This window comes from Gopherus flavomarginatus, chromosome 5 (genome assembly GCF_025201925.1).
Source record: "Gopherus flavomarginatus isolate rGopFla2 chromosome 5, rGopFla2.mat.asm, whole genome shotgun sequence".
NCBI classification, from domain to species: Eukaryota; Metazoa; Chordata; order Testudines; family Testudinidae; genus Gopherus; species Gopherus flavomarginatus.
In genome coordinates, this window is record NC_066621.1 from 17208196 (window position 1) to 17232235 (window position 24040).

The window sequence follows — 24040 nt, forward strand, 5'->3', positions numbered from 1 at the left end:
CTTCTTGATCACTCCAATTTTCTTCCTAATTTATCAGCAAGTTTGTCCCCCCCTTATCAGATTCTAATCACCTCATGCTACTGTAACTGGCAATACTTGCTTTTACTGAAAGGTCAGTGGCGCTGTAAAGGACTTTCTCAGCATACTTAAGGAAAGAAAACACACACAAAGGTTTGCCCTTGGGTGAGTGCAGTGATATGGGAAACTGAAGTGTAAACAGATAGGGCACCATGGGACAATGCCCAGGGTGTAAAAGTAGGGATGCTAGACTTCAACTCACTTCTGCTGCAGTACCCAAAGTGTCCCATATAGGAGCTGGTTCGTAGAGAAACCAGTCACCATGAAGTGGCTCATCCTGGCCCTGGTTTGCCTCCAGCTCTCAGAGGGGCTGGTGAGGTGAATATCTCAGCTCAGAGGCTACGGTGGTGATTGCGGTCAGAGTAATTCACTAGCCAGCCAGATAGCTGGAGCAGTGCACATGTATGCAGCAAGGCAGCACCTGGCTTTATCACTAGCAGAGTAGGTCATGCTGGAAGTCACCCTTGAAGAGCCATGGTAACTAATACTATGTTAAACTCTCAGTGAAGACAAGGCCATTGCACCAGCTAGTCATGTTTAACCCAAGGGCAAACTCTACAATTAACTATCAGCTGCTGACATGATACTAAACACAACAGTCCCTGTCTATAGTGAGTGGTAGTTCATGGCTAACCTTTAATTGCCACAACTTCTCAAGCCCTGTGAGTGGCAACATAATTAGCGGTGGGGGGACCCAAATGTAGGGAACAGCATCATGGTAGGTCCCTAAAAGGACAAATGCTTGAAGGATGAGCAATTTCCCTGCTGAGTCCCTGGCCTCTTCTCTTCATTCTGTGCAGACTGACCCTCAAGAAAGGCAAGACTATCCGAGAGGTAATGAAGGAGAAGGGAGTGCTGGTGGAATATCTGAAGCACCACAAAACCGATCCAGCAAGCAAGTACCGTTTCAATGAGTACAATGTTGCTTTTGAACCAATGGTGTATATGGGTGTGAGTAATGGTTTCTTTCTTTCTACACAAATCACTCTCTGTTCATCTCTCTTCCATAGGCCCTGTCACCACAGGATACATTATCTTTAAGGGACATGGCTTGTACCATGTGCCAGAGAAGATGCCCCCAACTTGCAAGATCTTTGACAGGCATCTTGTCACATTTCATGCTCATTTGGCCAAAGGGTGCATCTGAAACTCAAATCTCCCATTCCCTTTGTGAGCACCCAGCCCTCAGTGACCATCCTGAAGAAACAGGAAATTTATCTGATTTGGGGATTACTGTCTGTTCTCCAGAGTGTACAAGGGTCCAGCATTATTTCTGGTGTAACTCTCTGGCTGCACGGGGAGTTACACCACAACTCAGTCCAGCTCACCATCCTCTTTGGGAGAACCTTTGTTGAAATTCATATTGCAATGTGCCCTCTCTAGGCATCCTACTATGGGGAGATCAGTATTGGAACCCCTCCCCACAACTTCCTGGTCCTCTTCGACACCGGCTCATCCAACCTGTGGGTGCCATCTGTGTACTGCCAGAGCCAGGCCTGCAGTGAGTAATCCATCCCGGCCGTCTTTTAAGAATTTTGCTTCTAGGTGATTAGAGCCTTCAGTTAATGCACAGACATGTCCTCAGGACAGCTCGATTCCTGAGAAACTGAATTCATACTGAATTCTCATCAGTCAAGAGCCACAACCAACTGGATTCTGAAGGCCGATCTCTTTATAATAGCCCCTATAATGAATCATAAATTCCTGGCCCTTTCACCAGATGGCTGCAACACACTTTCCAGGCATCAGGAAGTGTTATTACCTCCAATATATAGATGGGTAACCAGAGGGATGGAGCAGAAATAGAACCCTGGAGTCAGGGCTCCCAGCTCCCCCACTTCAGCTAGGGATGCCATGTGTCCGGTTTTCGAACGGAACACCCCATTGAGAAAGGACCCTGGTGGCTCTGCTCAGCACTGCTGACCAAGCCATTACAAGTCTGATTGGCGGTGCTGCGGGTCTAAGGCAGGCTAGTCCCTACCTGTCCTGGCACCCACTGTGCCCCACCCCGAGCACTGGCTCCACACAGGAACTGCAGCCAATGGGAGCTGGCAGGTGTGTGGTGTGGGGGCAGTGCCTGTGGGCAACAGCAGCGCATGGAGTTTCTAGCCCCCTCATCTAGGAGCCAGACTTGTTGGCTACTTCTGGGGCACAGCGTGGAGCCAGGACAAGCAGGGATCCTGCCTTAGCCCCACTATACTATTGACCGGGAGTGCCTGAGGTGAGCCCATGTCCCAACCCCAAGCCCTAACCCCCTGATACAGCCCTGAGCCAAGCCTGTGCCCCCAAACTCAGAGCCCCTTCCTGTACCCCAAATCCCTCATCCCTGGCCCCACCCCAGAGACCACACCCGCAGCCCAGAGCCCTTGCTCCTCACCCCAATCCCCTGCCTCAACTTACAGCCCCCTCCTGCATGCCGAATCCCTCGGCCCCACCCCCAGCCTGAAGCCCCCTCCTTCAGCCCAAACCTTTCATTCCCAGTCTCATCTCAGAGCCGTCACCCCCTCCTGCACCTCAACTCCCTGCCCCAGCCTGGAGCCTCCTCCAGCACCCTGAACCCATTTCTGATCCCACCCCGGATCCTGCACCCCCAGTTAGAGCCCTCACCCCCTCCCACACACCAACCCCCTGCCCCAGCGCAGTGAAAGTGAGTGAGGGTGGGGGAGAGTGAGCCATTGAGGGAAGGGGAAAGTAGTGAGTGGCAGCATGGCCTTGGGGAAGGGGGTGGGGCCTCTGAGCAGGGGTAGGCTAGGGTTTCTGGTTTTGTGCAATTAGAAAGTTGGCAACCCTAACTTCAACCCTTCAGAGCTAGGAATTAAACCCAGGATTCTGGTCTCCCACTTCTATCCTCTAACTCTGAGACCACAGAATGTATGAATACAAATTTATTTGGAAAGCAAGATGGGGGGACAACTAGTGGTAAAATTGTATTGTGTTTCTAGGCAATCATGCAAGATTCAACCCCAACCAGTCCTCCACCTACTCATCCAATGGGCAGACCTTCTCCTTGCAGTATAGCAGTGGCAGTCTCACCGGGTTTTTCTGCTATGACATCATGACAGTAAGTGTTATTTCTGTGACACAACAATCCGTCGAGTGAGTCAGTCTAGTGATGACTAACAATCATTAGGATCTTTCTGGCTGAAACCTACCAACACAGAACCCTGGGGCGGCACTCCGCCACGAATCCCTAGGCCTTCCCTCCCTCTCACAATGGAGTTGTTCTGGTGTGAGTGAGAGGAGAACCAGGCCCCAGGGCATATTGTGGCTACTAATCTGAGGCCTTTCACAATCCCTTAGTACTGATGTGAGTTACCGCTGAGGAAGCTTCCCCTCGTCCTTCCTGCTGTGGTAGCCACTCTGCTCCCTGCGCCCCCCCTCCCACCACTAGTGGAAATGGTGACAAGGAGACCTTAGAATGGCATTAGTGAGGCCACTTGGCCATAGGACAATCATGAAGCATTCTACCTCTCCATACCTCACAGGTTGTATCAGTGAGATAAGGTGCGTGAGGTGATATCTGGTATTAGATCAACTTCTGTTGGTGAGAAAGACAAGCTTTCAGCCTACCCAAAACTCTTGTGTAGCTCAAAATCGTGTCTCTCTCACCAACAGAAGTTGGTTCAGTAAAAGCTATTCCCTCATCTCTCTCATATTCTGGGATTGACATGGCTACACCACCACTGCAAACAGACTTAGTGACACTTTCCCGCCCTCTCTTTAGCTCCAGAACATCGCCGTCACCAACCAGGAGTTCGGTCTGAGCAAAAACGAGCCTGGCACCAACTTCATTTATGCTCAGTTTGACGGCATTCTGGGTATGGCTTACTCTAGCCTGGCGGTAGGAGGTGCTACCACTGCTTTGCAAGGGATGCTGCAGGAAAACCTGCTTTCTCAGCCAATCTTCAGTTTCCATCTGAGCAGGTAACAGAGCAATCGAACCATCCATCTATCCTATTATTTATTTTAGTGACAAGAAATAAAGGCAGTCCAGGCCCCAAATCGCTCACACTGGATCCATCTCCCTGTGTTTTCTCATGTCTCTCTCCCTGCTTTGTCTTTTTTTTTATTTTGTCTTTCTTTTTCTTTATTTTTCTTTTTCCCTCTGTTTCTCTCTGCCTCAGCTAACCACTCTTCGCTCTCTGTGTCTCCTTTCTCTTCTCATTGGTAACTTAGTCAGTTGTAGAAATGCTAACCAAGGACATCATCACTTTTGATGTAACCAGTGTCGATTGTGATGGCCCATGTGGCGCTCCCTTCCTTGTACTCCACTGGCCTTGGCTGTATTGTGTTGTGAATGTAGGTAATGTCAATAGCCAGAGGGACATGCTTTCTTTTTTTGCGTGTTTTCATTTAAGTTACCTTGAATTGAAATCCCATCCCCGTGTTAACTGTCGATCTGTCTCAGACCCATGTGCTTTGCTGGGAAACCAAAGACAAACAAGAAGGGGCTTTTCTGTATGCTGACAAATCCCCATCACCAGGCAGGGAATGATGTTCTTGTCCTTTTAAGTCTGGAGAGCTACTGAAAGCCTCTAATCCCGCCAGATATACAGTGTCTTTGCTAGATCATTTAGAGATTACTGTGTGTAGCTGATCCTTTCCCTTTGTGCTCACAGCCAGTCAACCTCTCAATACAGTGGGGAGGTCGTTTTTGGAGGAGTGGACAGCAGCCTTTATTCCAGGCAGATTTACTGGGCTCCCGTCACTCAAGAGCTATACTGGCAGATCGGCATTGATGAGTGAGTTGAGTTTCCGATCTCTAATTTCAAAATCATTCATCGTCTGTAGTGGGCTTCTGCAACTGAACATATGGGGCCATATTGCTCGGTCTGACCCTTGCACGCAGCTCAGGAGGGGACTTTATCATCCTCAGTATAAAATGCATTGATGCCCCCATGAGCAAGGAAAACTCATGGCTCTAGGGGTTCAAAATAAGGAGCTGAATTCTTGTTTTGACTCATACTTTTCCCACTGAGCTCAGTGGGATTTCGGGGGTGCGACACAATGCATAAGTTGGCCCAAGAGCTAGTACTGGAGCCTGGCTTCCTAGCAGGTAGGCAATGCTGAGTAAGGATCCTTAAGCCATTAGTGTATATGGGGAACCTCTCACACTTGGCTCAACGTTTGCACCGTGAGCCCAGCTGCATTTTTCTCCTCCTTAGGTTCGCCATCGGTGGACAGGCAACAGGGTCGTGCAGCCAGGGCTGCCGGGCCATCGTGGACACAGGGACCTCTCTCCTCACCGTCCCACAGCAGCTCATGAACAGTTTCCTGCAGGATGTAGGTGCTCAAGAGAATAAGTACGGCGAGATAGGTGGAGCAGCTGCACTACAGAGTCACTGATGGTATCCCTATGCCAGTAATTCTCAACCCGTGGTCCTCTGGCTACTTGAGGCCCAATCAGCACACAGCTGTGGCCCATGTGAGGTCCTCAGGGTCATAGAGGTAGTATATATATTGTGTGGATGAGGCCCACATAACACACAGAGAGCTGCATATGCGGCCCACAATGGTTAAGAGGTTGAGAACCACTGCTCTATGCTCATGGAATGCCAGGAATTGAGAAGCACAGCACATTGGGCCTGGTGAGGCTGAGTACGCCCCCCCAGTGCTTATGAGAGCCTGGGTAGAGGAAGGAATGAAGCTGATAATCAGCTTTTCTATCTGCCAAAAGTGCTCAGTGCACTGTGAAGGCTGGGGAACCTCCTCATGGTCAGTGCTACAGTGTCCCTCCCAGAGTCCCAGCTCTCTGCTGGTACAGGCTGTTCAGATGACCTTGCCTTTCTTTTCACAGTATGTGGTTGACTGCAGCAGTGTCCAGAGCTTGCCCACCATTTCCTTTACCATCAATGGAGTTTCATTTCCTCTGCCTCCCTCGGCCTACATCCTCAACGTACGTATTATGGGTTTGGAAGGGACAAGCTCCTCTGATATCTCTTTAGAATCTAATCGACAGAGAGGAGAGCCGTGATTCTTAGTCAGTAATAGGACAGTGTGGAAATATTTCTGATGATATGATATCATACAGTGCAGTGCACTACAGTGCCACATAGCAGAATGCAAAGCAATGCAACGCGGTATCATGCAGTACAGTACAATGCACTGCAATATAGACTAATGCAATGCAACAGAGTATATTACAGTGCACTGCGAAGCAGTATGGAACAATGCAATGCACTACAGTACAATGCAATGCAATAGAATAAAATTGAATGCATGTTAATATAACTTAGTTTAGCATAGCCTTCTTCACACAATAACTGTGTTCCAAATAATTTTACACAACTAAATAATCACTAGGAGAGGGAGGAAAAAATTAGCTGACACAGGCAAAAGAGAAAAGGGATGTTTCCAGCTGAGTCTGGGCATGAGATGGAGAATCAATGAAGAGCAAGCACAAGCAGTTAGTTCCAGATTACCAGACTCGGAGCTGCAAAGAATCATGACAGGTGGAACAGAAGAGTAGGAATAACAGATTTCTTTGCACCTGATCCTCAGCTGGTGTAAACTGGTGTAGCTGCATAGACAACAATGGAGAATCTGACTCTTTGTTTATATAAAATAGACGTTTGTGAGGAGTTCAGATAAAGCTGTGGTGAGTGAGGTATAAATACCTAGATAGAGAGAAACTTTCAGTATTGCCAGCCACCAGCATATAAAAATCATGTGTGAGACTGCAAATATCATGAAATTCACTTACAAATCCTGAGAATTTTAAAACAATACATTTCGGGTGCTTTTTATTTGCCTATTGAATTCTGAGCCTTTAAGGCCCATTTGCTTCATGTTTTCAACTTTTCATTGCAACCATGAGAACTCGAAATGTACTTTAAAAAAAAAAAGAAAAGCTTAGACTTGCATGCTTTCTCCAGATTCCAGCAGCTGGGCCTTTTAAAAACCACACCCATATTGCGGGAGTTAGTTAGCTACAGTGCTGGAAGGTTGGATGGGGTGGCAGAGAGGAGGCTGATGCTACGCAAACAGTGGGTATAGAGAAGGCAGAAGTTTGAGATCCTCTCTCCTTGTGTGTTTGGAGTATGTGTAGCCCATTGTGGGCGCTGTGGCAATATAATAAATAAATCACATATCAGGCTGGCAGCAACAAGCCTGTGGCGCATTTTACAGATGAGGTGGGCAGCTCTGAGCTGGCTCCTGCAAGGAAGAGGGTGTCAGCAGAGCTGTATGGGCCTGGGGATGCTGCAGTCACCTGTTTTTCTTCTCCTTGCTCATTGTGTAATGGCCAGCCTGTCACTTGCATTCTCTCAATCCCCGCAGAGGGCGCTGAAACAGGGGAGTGTTTATACGAGTTGGATGTAATTTGTTCAGTTTTCCACCCAGGGCTACCTTGTGCTCATGATGTCCCAACCCTTCTGAGTCTCACTCATCATGTCCTACCTCTTTGGTTCACAGAACAATGGTTACTGTTCCGTTGGGGTTGAGCCCACGTACCTGCCTTCTGAGAACGGGCAGCCCCTCTGGATCCTGGGAGACGTCTTCCTCAGGCAGTACTACTCTGTCTGTGACATGGGCAACAACAGAATTGGTTTTGCTGCCGTTGCCTAGACCTCCAGATCATCACTTGAGCTGGGCTGGGCAGCTTGTCTGTTTTTTCCCACACCCTTCAGTTCCTGTGGATGGATCCTTCTGAACTAACCTTCCTCTCGGCTCTCTTTTTCCTTCCTTCAAACAGTAATAATAACCTTTGCTGCAATAAATCATTAAAAGCAATGTATGCCTCGAAGTCTGTCATGCATGCCTCAAAGTCTGTCTCAAAGTCTGTTCCTGCCCAAGGGGGTGCGAGAGAGCAACACGTATTGCTACAATGCTCAGGTTCTACCTGTAATGGTCCGCAAGGTCAGATAACAGCAGCCAAGCTGACACTCAGCACCTGCCACAAAGAGTTTGGGAGAGGTTATTGGGGTCTCTATAGCCTCAGTCTCTCCATGCTGCAAGTTCCCCTTCCTTTCCCTTTCATGGTCTGCCTCAACATACATACTATCTTTTCCCCGTGGATCTTTGCCACTCTGTTGTCTGGAAGAAGGAGACGCTGCTGCCAGCTTCTCATCAAAAGGCCAGTGAAGAGTACAGCAACCTTTGCTCTGCTATCACAGATAAATGATCACTTTGCTGAGGCAGCAGTATGACCCACAGAATTGCTTTAAGACCCCCTCAAACAGCAAAGCATTTAAGCACATGCTAAAGTCCCACTGAGGTCCATGTTCAAGCATGTGCTTAAATGCACAGCAGAATCGGGACCTTAATGCAGAATTGCCCTGCAAACAGCTTGCACAGCATTCTCGAACCCCTGAGCAGTCGCCGATTGTTCACTAGCCTATGGGAGTGTCTGTGGCTTTGCCACAAATACACAGGAATGATCACATAGAATCATAGAATATCAGGGTTGGAAGGGACCTGAGGAGGTCATCTAGTCCAACCCCCTGCTCAAAGCTATTCACAAGTTGTTCCTGAACAATTCATTAAGTGTGCCCAAATATCTGAGTGCGTGCATGAATTTTTCATTAATCATTCATGTGTATTTGCAAATAATTGGGGAGCAGAGCGGGGCAGAGCTTCATGACTTGACTCTGGATTTGAACTTCCCCAAAGTTTGGAGGTATTGGAATCTATCCCAACATGCAACCCCACATCTAGATGTTGCAATGTCCAGATATTTGTCCTATAGGACAATTGGAGAAGATGGTAACTGTAGGCAATGTCTTATGTAAGGTGATATCAATGCTGCTATATTGCCATCTAGCGGCCTAACTGATACTCTAGTGGTAAGGGCGACAAGGTGGCTCTTTTATTAGACCAAATTCTGTTGATGAGAGAGTAAAAAAAAATCTCCTGCTCCCCGCCTTGTCACTGTAATATCCTGGGACCAACAGGGTTACAACAATACTGCATACAACCGAGTGGGTGACCAGAAGTAACCTGTACAGCAAAGACTGCAATACCAACTTGGTGAAGCAGCAGGACAGCTGCAGACAGTTGCAGTGAGATCTGACCCTATAGTCATAGCGATATTTAGGGGAAAGAGAAGACAAAAATGCCTTTAATTTCACTAGCGTGCACTGGGGTATGACACAAACTGGATCAGGTGAACAGTTTATGAAACCCAGTCTCCCGCTTCCTGCTAAATCCAACACCTGATGCGTCACATGATGGGGAACTCTCCCACACTGCTCTTGGGCAGGGTTACAAGTGGGAGGGGGAACTTCCTTCCAGCTCCCTGCAGTGATCAGTTTACATGGGATCTTATCTGCATAATGACAGACATTAATACTGGTCATAAAAGTATCCCATCCTTTACAAAAAATCTAACCGCTGGTATTTGACTCTATTACCTCCTGTGGCATGGAGTTCCACAGGCCAACCACACACTATAGCCCCGTTTTTATAGTCAAAGAATCAAAAGGCTGGGAAGGAACTATCAGCTCATGTAGTCTGACCTCTTATATAGCACAGGCCACCATAGGGTGACCAGATGCCCCAATATCAGGTACTTTGTCTTATATAGGACCATATTACCCTCTCCCCAATTTGTCACACTTGCTAGTTGGCCACCCTAGGCTAGTAGTTCTCAAATTTCATATCATCGTGACCACCCCACCCTTCTGACAACAAGATTACAACACAACCCCAGGAGTGGGGACCAAAGACTGAGTCTGCCTGAGCCCCACCACCCTGGGCATGCAGGGAGGGGCGGGGGGCACATAACCTTAGCCCTGGGCAGTGGAGCTTGTGCTCGAGACTTGCTGGGGCCCAGGGCCAACACCAGCCTTGGTGATCCCATAAAAATGGGGTCCCAACCCACAGTTTGAGAACTCCTGCCGAAGGCCACCAACACCACCCACCCACTAGACCCACCCACTGAAATTAAACCACGGGAGACTAGACTACTATGTGCTGCAGGCAGGGAACAGGAGGGACTCAGGTGCACCAGTGCCCGAGGCTCTGCAGTGGCAGGGAAATGATTCAAAAGAGCCCAGCACTCATTTAGACACCTAATAAAAATACTCCGGCCAGGGCTACACTACAGACCTATATCGATATAATTACGCTGCCCAGGGGTGTGAAAAATCCACACCCCCGAGTGATGTAGTTTAACTGACCTAATCCCTGGTATAGCCAGCGCTATGCTGGCGGGAGAGCGTCTCCCACTGACACAACAACTGCCTCTCACAGAGATAGATTAACTATGCTGACGGGAGAGTTTCTGGAGCAGCTTCACTTAAGCACTACAGCGGTGCAGCTGCATCGGTGCAGCTTTTGAAGTGTAGACCAGTCCTCAGACTTGCAAAAGGGCTCAGCAGCAGCCACTGAGAACAACAGAGACTTCTCCCACCCTGCGAGAACAATGGGAGCTAATGAGAGCATTTTTGAAGCGCTAACAGCTTCTTGTGAGAGGCCTAAATGGGAGGCGAGCGCCTTTGGAAAGCTGGCTGTTTAGGTCTGATTTGCAGAGGTGCTAAGCACGTGCAGCCCCCATTGACTTGTGAGGTGACTTGTGAGGTGTTTAAAAACCAGGCCCAGGGCATGTCTACACTTAAAATGCTGCTGTAGCACTTTAATGAAGACTTTCGCATCAGTTTAGTTAATCCACCTCCCCGAGAGGCAGTAGCTATGTGACAGGCAGTGGCGCATTAATGCACGGCCCCCAGCCAATTTGAGAGTCCTCATAGGAACGCTGGAACCTGGGTAGAAGTGGGGGGACAGTGGCGCCAGAACTGTGGCTCTGCCCCCTGCACCTCCTCTTCCACTGCGGCCCCGCCCCTGCTCCACCTCTTCCCCCCAAGGCCCTAGGATGACCAGACAGCAAATGTGAAAAACTGGGACAGGGGGTGGGTATAATAGGAGTCTATATAAGAAAAAGACCCAAAAATCAGGACTGTCCCTATAAAATCGGGACATCTGGTCACCCTACAAAGCCCTGCCCCCTGGCCAGGCCAGAAGCCAGAGACAGGCAGTGGTAAGAACTGCCCAGGGAGCTTAGGCTGCTGTGGGGCGCTCTGGACCCTCCACCTGCCCTGGACGGGGGCTGGGGTGTCCAAAAGCAGCCACCAGCCTGTGTCTCCGCCCCGCCAAGGCACGATGCTGCTGGTGGGACCCAGGGGCAAGGGCTCTTCTCCAGCCTCTTGTCACCTCCCTGGGGTCTGCAGACACACAGCAGGGAGAGGAGGCCCTGCCCTGGCTGGAGGCAGTGGGGAGCCCCGGGAAGGTCACAGGCAGCAAGAAGCTGGACAGGGAGGGCTTTTCCAGGACAGCTCCCACTGCTACTGGCCCAGCCTTAGCGGCCACCGCACTTTGCCCAGGCTTGCTCAGTGTCTGCAGCTGGCTCCTGGCCTCCCGCTGCCAGGCTGCCCGCCACCAGGTCCCTCCTGCTCCCAGTGACAGGCTGCCCCGCTGCCGGCTGGGATTTGTGCCCAAGGCAGCAACCATGTACAGCACCACTCCTCCTGTTGCCTCTGGCCTGAGGCTTGCAGCTTTGGGGGGGCAATGCCTCTTTTCCCCCTGAACTATGCCCATGCGGCCACTGCTCTGTGCCTGCCTGAGGCTACTACACTCATGTTATAAAGTAGACAGGCATGGCCCTCCCACTTTCAAAAGTGTGGGAAGACATAGCCCACTGACGTCCCTGGCTCTGGCACCCCGGGGCCCCCAGGGTGTGAGGGGCCCAAATGTTCTTCGTGCCAAGAGCCCCAATAAATCTTAATCCGCCTCTGGGGACAGGAGAAGCTCTCTCACTGACATAGCGCTTAGGTTGGTATAACTACATCACTCAGAGGTGTGAATTTTTCACACTCCCTAAGCGATGTAGTTATAACAAAAGAGGGCTGTAGTGGAGACCAGACTCCGGTGTGAAGAAATGTCCCGGATGTATTTCCCTGTTTGTCTCATCTCTATTTATTATGATTCATTATTAACTATGATTTATTAATTATTATTATTATTTTGTTTCGTATTGAAATAGCACCTAGGATCCCTGGTCTCAGATCTGGACCCCTGCTGTGCTTGGCGCTGTACAAACCCTGAAGAAAAAGAGGCCTCAATACCTCTTAAAACTTTCCCCATGAAAATCAATTTTGCGGGAAAATATAGTAAAAATGAAAAATTTAAAAGAAAAGTTATGTGGGGGGGGGGAGGAAAGAAAAAAAAACCCAGGGAACAAGGACAAAACTACAAGTCCCAGCATGCAATGGGCGCCGGGTGGCTCTGGAAGGGTAACCGCCTCTCAGCGGCCCCGGCGAACTACAAGGCCCGGCATGCCCCGCGGCGGCGCGCCCCCGGGGAGTGCTGCCCTCTTTTGGGTGCCGCGAGGAGGCGGGCGAGAAGGTGCCTGACAGCGGGCGGGGGGAGCGCTGCCTGCCCGGGGTCCCAGCAGGGGTGACGAGCCCGGCCGGAGGCGCAGCGCGGGCGGCAGCGGCTGGAGCGGCCCCCCCGGGCTGTCCGGCCAGGCGCGCGGGGCTGCCGGGACTTGGAGCGAGTTGGGGAAAGTCCGCGGCGGGCGCTGACCTTCACGGGAGGGTAAGTGCGCGGGGCGGGGGCGGCGGCCCCTGCCTGCAGAGCAGCCCGTGGGGTGGGTGGGGGGCGAACGCAGCTGGGGCACAGGGGGTGTTGGGGGGACGCCCCCGAGTGGGGCAGGGTGCGTGACCGGAGAGCGGCCCTGGAGCTAGTGGCGGACCCGGGACCGGCTGGGGGCGAGCGGGCAGGTGGGCTCCCTGCCCGGGGAGGGGGGTGCAGCCGGGGGCCGGAGTGGTGGTGGCAGCAGGGGTCTGTAGCCGCTCAGGGAGAGAGGGGGCAGGCTGGACTCCGGTACTAGCACCCGAGGGGCAGGCATGAGTGGGTAGATGGGACATCCTCCCGGGGGGGGGGGGGACACCCAGTGCCAGAACCAGGGGCTCGGAGCTGATCACAGCAAACGGGGCGGGAGTTACCCCTTTTCCCAGCAGACCCCATGGCTGTGGGAGGGGGAAAAGCAGGAGGGGGGGTGTATTTGGGGGGGGGGGTGTCTGCTTTCGCAGCCGCGCAGAAAGCAGATTAAAAGTGAGTCTTATGGATCTTATGTAACTTGTTACGGTGGGAAGCCAGCGCTTGTGTATGAGCGTCAGGCAGGGCTGCGCTGCTCAGCAGAGTTGTTTCGTACTTGTTCCTTTTGCCTTCTGGAAGTGACTGCTCAGGGTTTTCTTTAAAGATGAAATCAACTTTGGAAAGTCCTTCCCTGTGCTTGAAAACAGCACCAGAAGTCCAGCAGGAAGGAGCTTTCTGCTGTCATTGATACTGACAAGTGTTTGGAAAATATTGGGTGGCAAACTCTCTAGGCAGTTGTTGTGTGATTGCAGTGGGATGTTTAGACTGAATGATGAATAAATATTTAGTGCTGATTTGAGAGTCCAGCTCGCAATGGGCGCAGTGTGGATGCAACAGTGCTTTTTGCTTTTAAAGCACTCTGCAAACATGGTCTGTGCTTTATTATTTACTATCTAAGGATTGAGTGTACGCATTTGGTGATGCATGCCGCATCTAATGTTTAGAATCTGAGGCCCTGATCCTGCAGTTGTGTCAGGGAAGAGGTGAGTGGTGCCTGTGCAGATCCTGTTTCAAGATTAGAACCTTTAACACACAAAACAAATCGTACCCAAAGGGCTGTATTAGAGCTATTGTTTAAAATTGTATGTGAGTTCATTATTAATAGCATTGTTAATAATAACTTAGCACTGCTATTATACTACTGTTATTATTTAGATTGTGATAGCTGCAGGCACTTTCCGGACACAAAGGAAGATACACTGTCAGCCTTAATCTGTGTGCAGTTTTAACATGTTTTCAAAACATGTTGCAAACCTTAGCTAGCTAGTACTCACCAACCCCTTCTGAAGTAGAAGGCCCCAGTCCTGCCTTGGGATCCATTAATGTAAGCCCCTTTGCTTGTACTGATTCCCACTGACTTCAAGTGTTGTTAATCCCCATTTTATTGATGGGTAAACGGAGGCAGAGAATCCATATTTGCTGTTACTCTGCACCTTGCTATTTACACCAGTGTAGAGTGGATGTAAAATGCTGCCCTTCTGATTTGGTGTGGTTTTCACATCCATGATGCACTGGCGTAAATGACTCCACAAAGTACAGGTCAACTGTGAGTTCGGCCTAGGGAAGCTGGTTACTTGATAAGCAATTAATTGTGTTAGTGTCAGGGATAAAATGCAGGGGTGCCTGGCTTCCAGTCTTGCGCTGTTAGTGGTGAGACCACACTGTGCCAGATTCAGATTGGGTGCAACTACAGCCTCTGATTGATTAATTATAAAGCAGGAAGGATTGCAACAGCCCTCCAGCATGTTTCCTGATTCCACTGAACCTCAGTAAGTCAGATGATGGAGAAATTTCCCTTTAAAAAAATGTGGGTTTTTTTTATTGTTTCTTTTAAAATGCAACAGATTCTTCATGTGACCAGGAGGGCTTCTCCTTGAATTGTTTGCATGATTTTGGGTTGCTTCTTGCCTCTCTGAGGGCCTGAGACCTTTTTATTGAAGAGAGTTGAACAGATGGTAAATGGTTAGCTTTTTCTTTCTTTTTTTTTTTTTTTTTTTGCCTTTTAATTTCCTCTGCCATGTTTGTTTGACTTCATGCCACAGTGCTCCTGTCTGTGGGGGCTTGGACTGGGGCTGGGTGGAAAGATCCCTGCTTAGTGCTTCTCCTTGTACTTCTGTTTATGAATGCTGGATCTACACCTAAACATGACTCTCTTTCTCTGTCAGGTGGGCGGATCTGATAAATAGCAGTAGTGGCTTGCTTTATTTCCAGAGCATTTGTGTCTCCGATTCAAAGACAATTAGAACAGGACTACTAAGGCCCTGATCCTGCAGTCAGATCCATGTGGGCTGGGCTTCTGTGCTTAGGGCTCTGGCTGAGTGGATCTAACTGCAGGATCAGGGACTTGTCAAGTGATTATTTCTACTATGCAGAGTTCATGTCAATGAAAGGGTCTGGATTGACATCCCTGCAGGCTAACCACAGAGCAGGCAGCAGGGAAAGTGGTGCCATGTACTTTTAGGGCTAGGGAGTGGCCACTGTTGAAAGCTTTTTAGGTTTTGGGAATAATCCAATTGGACAGCAGAAGCCATGTGATTTAGGTGACCAATTGTGCAGCACCAAAAGCAAACGATGAATCCCAAGTACTTGAAGCAGTAGTCAGGGAGCACTCCTTGGCAAGCAGCTTAGTAACATGTTTACTGTGGATAATCTGCAAATACAAAAAGGGGCGGAGCTTGTTCCATGAATTGTTAAGAAGATAAAAATGATGAGACTGGGTCAGACCAATGGTCCCTCTAGCCCATAGCCTGTCTTCTGACAGTGGCCAGTGCCGGATACTTAGAGAGAATGAACAGAACAGGCCAATTTATCGAGTGATCCATCCCGTCATCCAGTCCCAGTTTCAGGCAGTCAGAGGTTTAAGGACACCCAAAGCATGTGGTTGCACCCCTGACCATCTTGGCTAATAGCCATTGATAGACCTATCCTCCATGAAGGTATCTAATTCTTTTTTGAACCTGGTTATACTTTTTAGCTTTCACAACATCCCCTGGCAATGAGTTCCACAGGTTGTATGCTGTGTGAATAACTATTTCCTTATGTTTGTTTTAAGTCTGTTGCCTGTTAATTTCACTGGATGACCCCTAGTTCTTGTGTTATATGAAGGGGTAAATAACACTTTTTCTCCATGCCATTCATGATTCTGTAGATCTCTGTCCTATCCCCCTTCTGCCTGGCCCCTGAGTTCCTGGCCTGGGAGACTACCCCCTGACCCCTTCCCCGCTGTTCCCCCTCTCCCGCAGCCTCCGCTCACTGCGTTGCCAGTGCAATGCTCTGGGGACGGGGGCGGCGAGCTCTTGCTGGGCTGTGCAGCTGCAGAGCCGCGGCCTGACCCGGTGCTCTATGCTGCGCGGTGGCATGGCTGGCTCCAGTCGGGCGGTACAACTGCCTGTCCTGGTGCTCTGGGTGGTGCGGCTATAGTGCTGCCACCTATCAGTGCTCCAGGCAGCACAGTAAGGGGGCAGGGAGCAGCGGGTGTTGGATAGAGGGCAGGGGAGTTCGGGGTGGTGGTTGGGGGCAGGGGTGTGGATGGGATCAGGGTGGTCAGAGGGCAGGGAACAGGGAGGTTGAATGGGGGCAGGGGTTCCGGGGGGGGGGGCAGTCAGGAAGAGAAGGAGGGGTTGGATGGAGTGGCTGGGGGCAGTCAGGGAGAAGGGGTGGTTGGATGGGACAGGGTTCCAGGGGGCAGTCAATAGTAAGAGGAGGGGTTGGATGGGGCGGTGGGGGGCAGTCAGGGGCTGGGGGTCAGGGGACAGAGAGGGATGGGTGGGGCAGGGGTCCTGGGGGGGCTGTCAGGGGACAGAGAATGGGGAGGTTGGATGGGTCAGGAGTCCTGGGGGGTCCGTTGGGGGCTAGAAGCAGTGGGGAGTCGGCGGGGGGCTGGGGGGCTGGACCATACCTGGCTGTTCGCGGAGGCACAGTCTCCCTTAACTGGTTCTCCATACAATTTTGGAAACCTGATGCGGCCCTCAGGCCAAAAAGTTTGCCCACCTTTGCTGTAGAGGCTCTTGCTGTATGAGTGATCAGTTTGTGCGTTGTGGGCCGATCACCTTGTGGGAGGGTGAGCAAAAGGGTAGCAGGTCAACTTGTGTGTCTACATAGCTGGAAAGTACACACTCTAACATCCAGGGTATTTGCAGGGGAAGTCAGGGATGTTTTCAAAGGGACACTGGGCTCGCCTGATTCCAGGGTTTGCCCTTATCAGTAGGAAATTACACCAAGGTGTGGCTCGGTGGGACAGCATGAGTCCAGTTTCCGGGTGCTTTGTTTGAAGCCTCCGTTTTTCGATGCAGAGCAGCAGGTCTGCTGCGCACATGTCCCAGCGATTGAAATTGGGCGCCGCCTCCCACCCTGCAATGAGGTTTGCAAAGCCGGCCGGGGGAGTCAGCAAACTCTCTGCAACGCTGTCTGGAAAGGGAAGAGAGAGAGCCATGTATTTCATAGGAACTGAAGTGATTAGTCATTGTGTGTGTTTGGAGGTGAGGGTCAGCCACAGTGCTTGGAGGATGTAATGGTAAAGCCTGACCTGCAGCAGTAGCAGCAGCAAAACCTATTGTATATTTTAAAACAGAGAGGCTGTGGAGGCAGTGCAGGGGACTTCCCCCGCGCCACGCTGGGGAAAGAGGTTGAAGGGACACTCCTGTAAACGCCCTTCTGCTTCCCCTACACCTTTCCCCACCTGCCGAGAAGTATGAAGCTGGGGCTCAGCCTGGGAAACCCGGTGCTCTCCTGTCGTGGCTTTGTGTTGGTTGACCTCTTGTCTCGTGACATGACTCTGTGTGATGTGCTGGGAAGCTCTGTGCAGTGTTGTGCCGTGTCCGGGGTTGTTGAGTCATAGGGTGTGATGCCAGCCCTGGGCTGAGGGTGCTGGGGCTGCTCTGGCAGTTAAGATGCATTCAGCTCTTTGCAGATCTCTGGAACGCTGGCTCAGCATGGCTTTCCCCGGGGTTTGGTTATTGCTTTAATGGCATGATTAGCTGAGGTTTATAGAGTCTCTCAGCACCTGTAGCCGACAGGGAGGCTCTGGAGAGGAACGTAGGTGGTGAACTGCAGACTGTGATATGATCTTATTCCTTGTAATCTAATTTAGTCCTAGTGAAAGTTGCTAGAATGACAGCCCTGGAGAATAACAGCTTCTAGTTCAGAGTACGGCCCGGGCCGTGGCAGGGCAAGCGTCTCCATCACGATGCATCAACTGGCTTTTAAGGCGGCCCCTAGCAAGTAGTTCTCCATGGCCTATTTGGTTGTTTTCCCTTCTGATGAGGCCAGGTACAGGGGTGGAATGAACTCCCACAGAATGGTCGCAGACCTCACTATCTTCCCCTCCCTCTGCAAGGTTGTCTTTCTTCAACCTGCCTTCTCTGACGTAAACACAAAGCAGCGTGGACGTTTGAAAAAGCCAGCCCCCCAAAAACAAAACTCTCCACTCCAGGCACAGTTCTTCCCCTTGGATAAGGATGAGAGAGTGAGCGAACCACACCTATTAGTCATGTCATTTAATGCACTGCTGGAAGGTGCCCATGCACTGCCGTGAGGAGGGCAATAAAGGAACTTAGCTGGAATAGAATTGGGATGGGGCCCAGAAGGCACTGGACTGACACCCACCAAACTGATTCCATCTCAGGGCGATCCAGCTCCCTCTTTCCATCAGTGTCTGTGTTGCTAGCTCTCGGTCACTTTCTTCCTGTTTCTGTCCATAGATACGGTGTATTTGTAAATCTCCCACTGGGATTAGCTAAAGTCCAAAGGCCTCCATTAAACACAGAAAACTAGGGTGAGTCTCACTTTCTTCTCCATATAGATTTCCTTTAGCAACACTGACAATCCAGATTTTGGTCTGTCTAGGTGCTTATATGGCCAACATTTGGATAGCATCTGAGCGCTCCCCAAGTGTGTTTAGAAATAGCACTGAAATCTCCCTTCTTCCTCCTGGCCTGTAGGAGAAATGGCCTGATTGTGTATCAGCAAGTGGGTGTGTTGTGTGTTCATGTGGTTGCGTTGTGTTGTGTTGTGTTGCGTGTGTGTGTGCGTGAGATGATTACTAAGAGGAAGCTGAGTCTTAAGCTTTGCATTTAGTTCTGAGCACAGTGAGGCCTATGTGTCTAATCTCATTGTTCTTCATTATCTATGTACTGTGGTAGTACCTAGGAGCTGGAGTCATTGCTCAGGACCCAATTATACTAGGCACTGTACAGATGCAACAAGAAGATGGTCCCTGCCTCATGGAGCTTACAATCAAAGTATAAGGCAAGAGATGACAGGTAGGGACAGACAGACAGATAGGGGAGTGCAGGGAATGAGACAGTCTCTTGAGGCAGTGAGTTCCACAGTCTAGGTCAATCTCATGTGAAAGTTCCATCTCCTGCATTTATGAGCCTTTGCCTGTTGGTCAATCATTTCATTGTTCTGATGGGATGTACCCATTCTGGGCAGTGTGGGTTCCAGAGAGAGAGAGAGATCACCTCTCAGGTAGTCAGGACCAATCCAACTGGAGTTCTTGTGTGTGCTACATCAGTAATTTTTTTGGCCTCTTAGACTTAACAACTCTCAGACTTTTGATACCCTGCCACATGCTGCTGATAATTCATCAAAGGGTTCCCACAGAAATTCCCCCTCAAGAAACTATGGCTGCTTCCATAGAAATAAATAGCAAAACTCCCATTGATTTTTAAAGGGCCAAGTCATTAGTCTTTAACAACCCCCCTGTCCTGGGTAAGTGTGTTTCATTCCTTTGTTTCCTCACTTAACCAATGATGTTTCCTCATACTCAAGAAAGGAGGCAGCACCAGCTGGCAGAAAGAAGTCTGTTTAGGGCATTTGCTGGAATTGATCCTGAGGAGGATCTGAATTATACTGGTAGGAGAGAATGTGGGCAATTGTAAGTCATGGCAGTGGGAGTTAAGACTCTGGGGTATCCTGGCCTATTCTTAATGAAAATGCTCCCTTGCCATGGGTATGTGAGCCCTAAGGATAAATACTCTCTGGGCGGGCTAATCTAGCCGTATCCAGGGGGCAGACATCTATTGTAATGTTTGTTATTGTTACACATATTTATTGTGGCAGCACCTAGAGGGAAAAGGGTGGGAGAGGAAACAGAGGGGAAGTGACCTGCTGGAGATCAGACAGCAGGTTAGTGGCAGAGTTGGGAGTAGAACCTAGGTCTCCTGAGTCTCAGTTTGGTGCCCTAGCCACTAGCCCATGCTGCCTGTCAGTGATACTGATTACTCCATTATTCCAAGTCTGGCAAGGTGTCAGGAACTGTGATTTTCCAGGGCAGGATGCCTCTCTTTGTAGCACTCCCCAGTGCAAAAAGGCAAGGCCGGCTGGAGAAAGCATGGGATTGTGTTTTCCCGGGTCTGATTCATGCTAGCTCACGGTCACCGTTTCTGGTGAGGGGCTGCCATGGTGCCATATTTGTTTTTGGAAATTAGAAGGAATTGTACAAGCTGCAGAAGCTGATATACTCAGCGTTTTACGGTATTGTACAAGAGTGCATGGGTTGAGGCTCGACGCACGTCTAACGTAGCACTGCATCGCAGCTGGGCTACGCAACAGGCAAGCAGACGTGCTGGGGTACCGGCTCTTGAAGCTGTAGATGGCGTAGTCAGACAACGCAATTGTCCCTGTACTCATGGTCAATATTGGTAAAGCACAGTATGCGGGGAGGGGGAGGAGAGAACCTAGGATTTCATGAGCAACTGGATTCCTCTTGCACCAGGTGTGGACAGTCCGCTCAGGTCATAGCTCGAGCTTGGTGTCATGTTGGGGGAAACAACATGGTTTCAGTGGAAGCTGAAGACTGGATGAATATGGAGACTGCATTTCCCCATAGTGATAACAAGAGATCGCTCTATTGCAGTTGATGGCTCTCTGAGTGGCGCACTCTGGAAGGCAACTGATGCCTGCAGGACTCTATGCCAGCATAGAAAACCATGGTACCCCAACCGTACCATATTAGCACCTTCTAGGTTAGGACTGTGTTGCATCAGCATGAAGAAGCTTGTTAGCACGTCTTCCCACTTTTTTAAATCACCAGAAGGCAACTCCCACTGCCTCGTCCTGCTTCCCGGTTGGCTGATGGCTGTTTCCCAGGAAAGGTTTCTGGTGAGCCACATAGTGACTGAGAGGAAGATGAAAGCTGGAGGGGGCCGTGGTAGAGAGTCCAAATTTGCTGTTCTTATTTTAATAGCAGGAAATGCTTTCTGAAGTGCAGAAAGAGAAGTTTGGGCTTTAATGTGCTGGAAGACAAAGGGATTTTTTTTCCCTGATGTATCACAGTGACAAGAAGTATGAGTTAACTTTTTTTTTCTTCATGTATCTTCCTCAGCAAGATCCCGGAAGATCCCCTGTGATTTTATAATAATGCCATGCCTTTGCCTCCTGACAGATTTTGAGGCCTTGCAGGTTTCCTGTTGGAGGAGAAATCAGTGAGACTGAGACAGGGCGTTTTCATAGTGTGACTTCTTTATTTACACAAAGACACACTAGTCTGGGAACCCCGGTGGTCACAAACGGCATACAGGCAATCCCTTTTAGAAATCTCAGATCAAACACCTATGTCCTGTTCTCCAGAAGCAATCCTGCACTGAGAATTAACTCTAGAAAGGGAGAGACCAGTCCTTCTTGCTGTATGCAACAGCTCCCTCCAGGTAATTTGCCTCAAAAAGCTAGTACAAATATCGCATATCTTCAGAGACACTGCTTCCACACTAAAAACCCCGCCCCCGTGTTACACAGTTTTACATTGCCATCTGCTGACTGCCCCATAGCAACGATATCTCATGTTTATATAGTACCTGTCACCTTGAAAAATGCCAAAATTTGTTACAAACTTCTTTGAAATTTTTGCATTTCAACATTGCTTTTGCTGATGTAAACAAGTAATGTACCTATAGATAGTACATTATAAAGAAAGAAAAATGCCACACAATTTCCCTGTGAATAGAGGAAGAGAGAGAGATAAAGAACCACACGTGACAGATGTTAATCACATTGCTCAGTGCATGTCTGGGAAGCACTCGTATTATGGTGATGAGAACAGTACAAGAACTTCAGAAGAATGTAACTTCAGAAAAGTTTAAGTGAATTTAGCACTGGACACAGGTGCTGAATTGACTCCTGGATTCTTTTCAAGATTCTATCATTAACTTGCTCTGTTTCTAGCTACTAGACCATTAGAAATAAGGCTTGCATTTTTAACGGTGTTGATGATTCACCATTGGAACAAACTAGTGGTGATTCTCCATTCTTGGTGTCTTCAGATCCAGATTGGATGCTTTTCTGAAAGATAAGCTTTAGTCAAACATAAGTTCTTGAAGTCAGCCAGAGATTATGGGTCTACTTCAGGAGCAAGTGGGTGAGATTCTGTGGCCTGTGATGTGCAGGAGCTAAGATTATATGATCATGATGGCCTCTTCTGACCTTGAAGTCTATGAGTCTGATACAGAAGTGTAATTCTTGGGCCTGTGTTATATTGGAGGTCAGATTAGATGATCACAAATGCCTTCTGATTTTAAAAATATGTGGATCTAGACCATATTCCAGCCTTGAAGTATATTTTGGGGAGGCCTTCATTGGCTGGGTAGGTTAACTCCAGGATGCTGCTCATTCTCTGTTCTGTCTGTGCCTCCGTTTTCCTAAGTGGGATAATAATACCACCTAAATAAGGATGATAATACGTAACTGCATCCCAGGGAACGTGTGCGATTTCATTACTATTTTTAAAGTGACTTGAGGCTCTTGGCTAAGAGTTACTCTCGAGGTATTATTATTATTGTTGATTATGTATTATCAGCTTTCATCATATATTATTAACAAGAGCAAAATCCAGCAGGTTTTTGGGGGTTATTGGATATTCTTAGGCTCTAATTTAGGTTATGTGGTATAAATCCTTGCTTTTATGGACTTAAATGGTGTGGAAAACTTGGCACGAGGCTTTGGAGTGATTTTTATTTTTATTTTGTTTTAATTTTAGAAGCAAAACACCTGGGGTGGTAATTCAGTGATTTGTGGTGGTTTTGCTTTTTTAAAGCTTTTATTTAAAATATATACCGTATATACTCCTTCACAAGCCGCATTTTTTTAGTAAAAAAGGGAAGCACCAGAGAAGGGGGTTGGTTTATGAACTGGTATAAAAGGGGGGAGACGTGGGACACAGCCCCATCCCCCAACAGAGGGGGCAAGGAGAGGCAGCAGAGCCAGAAGGGAAGAGGTGGGGCCAGAGTCTCTCCTCTTCTGGCCACGCTGCTCTTCCCCTAGACTCCGAAGCAGCTGCAGCTTCAGGGCTGGCAGGCTGCGGCCGTGCTGCTCGGCCCTGATTGCTGGAGCATATTGTGACCGTGCCGCCCAGTCCCGCCTGCTGGAGCACGCTGCGGCCAAGCCAGAGACATCCTTCCCTGGCCCACCCCAGCTAAGGTGGGAAGGGATGGGATGGGGAGAGTGTGGAGGTCCTGGGCTAGGGGTGGGACAGGGAGGGGCTACATGGGGAGGGGTCATGTGCCGAGGTTCCAGGTTAGGGGTCGGGTCATGTGGGCGGTGGTCACAGGGATTACTCCCCTGACCTCCAGCTTCTTCCCTTCTAAAATATTTCCCCACCAGTTGCTGTCCCGGCCCGTCAGGGTAAGCCGCTGGCAGGCCAGGACACTTTGTTTAATAAGGTTTACCTCCATGCCTGTAGCGGCTTAATCTGATGGCCCGGGAACCAAAGTTTGCTGACCCCTGAATTATAGAGTCGGTTTATGAATGGGTCATAAAAAATTGCCATATTTACTTATCTATCTTGTGGAGGTCGGCTTATAAATAAATTGGCTTACAATACAGTTCTTAAGAAATTCAAACAACTTAGAGCCAAATGCAGTGCTGGTGCAGTTCCTACGGACATTGCTGTGGTCCGACGGTTGTAATGGAGAACAGAATGTGGACACCCAGGATTTAAAGAGACTTTACCTGGGTAGTGGGTCCAACAGAAGAAAAAAGGTGGGCTCAAACCTAATGGAAATAGTCATGAAATGGATTTAATTGCATTTCTCTGCATCTCTCTATCCATGCCTTTCAAATGTCCCTCGTCTTGGGTCTTGTCTACATGAGAACATTGCAATGGTTTAACTTAAATCAGTTTTTAAACTAATATAATTAAACTGGTGTGAATGCCATTGTTGATGGTCCTGTTTTGGTTTAAGAGTGGCTTAGCCTGATTTGTCTGAAACCTGTGCCCAGTCAATGTAAGTGAAACTGAAAAATGCCACTTTTTTGTTGGAATAAGAATATTCACACGGGGTGTGACCAATTGAACTGAATTATTATTTTTTGTATTGCGGGAGCAGCTGGGAACCTGAGTCTGGGATCCAGCCCCCTCTGTTCTAGGTACTGC

The 24040-nt window shown here is 49.2% G+C and overlaps 2 protein-coding genes across 3 annotated transcripts in view; both read left to right on the plus strand.

Moving 5' to 3' along the window:
• The first annotated feature begins 340 nt into the window (after positions 1-340).
• On the plus strand, positions 341-7644 carry LOC127052960 (gastricsin-like). The gene is made up of 9 exons (XM_050957113.1): positions 341-396; positions 879-1029; positions 1462-1579; positions 3021-3139; positions 3803-4002; positions 4698-4820; positions 5244-5387; positions 5872-5974; positions 7492-7644. Exons 1-9 carry the CDS (start codon positions 341-343, stop codon positions 7642-7644), a joined length of 1167 nt encoding a protein of 388 aa, XP_050813070.1.
• A 4758-nt stretch (positions 7645-12402) lies between these two features.
• TFEB (transcription factor EB) overlaps positions 12403-24040 on the plus strand; it is a 53168-nt gene continuing 41530 nt past the window's right edge. For both annotated transcript variants that reach the window (XM_050957107.1, XM_050957109.1), the window contains exon 1: positions 12403-12608. The gene's annotated coding sequence lies outside the window, so the exon portion shown is untranslated. The remainder of the gene's footprint in view (positions 12609-24040) is intronic.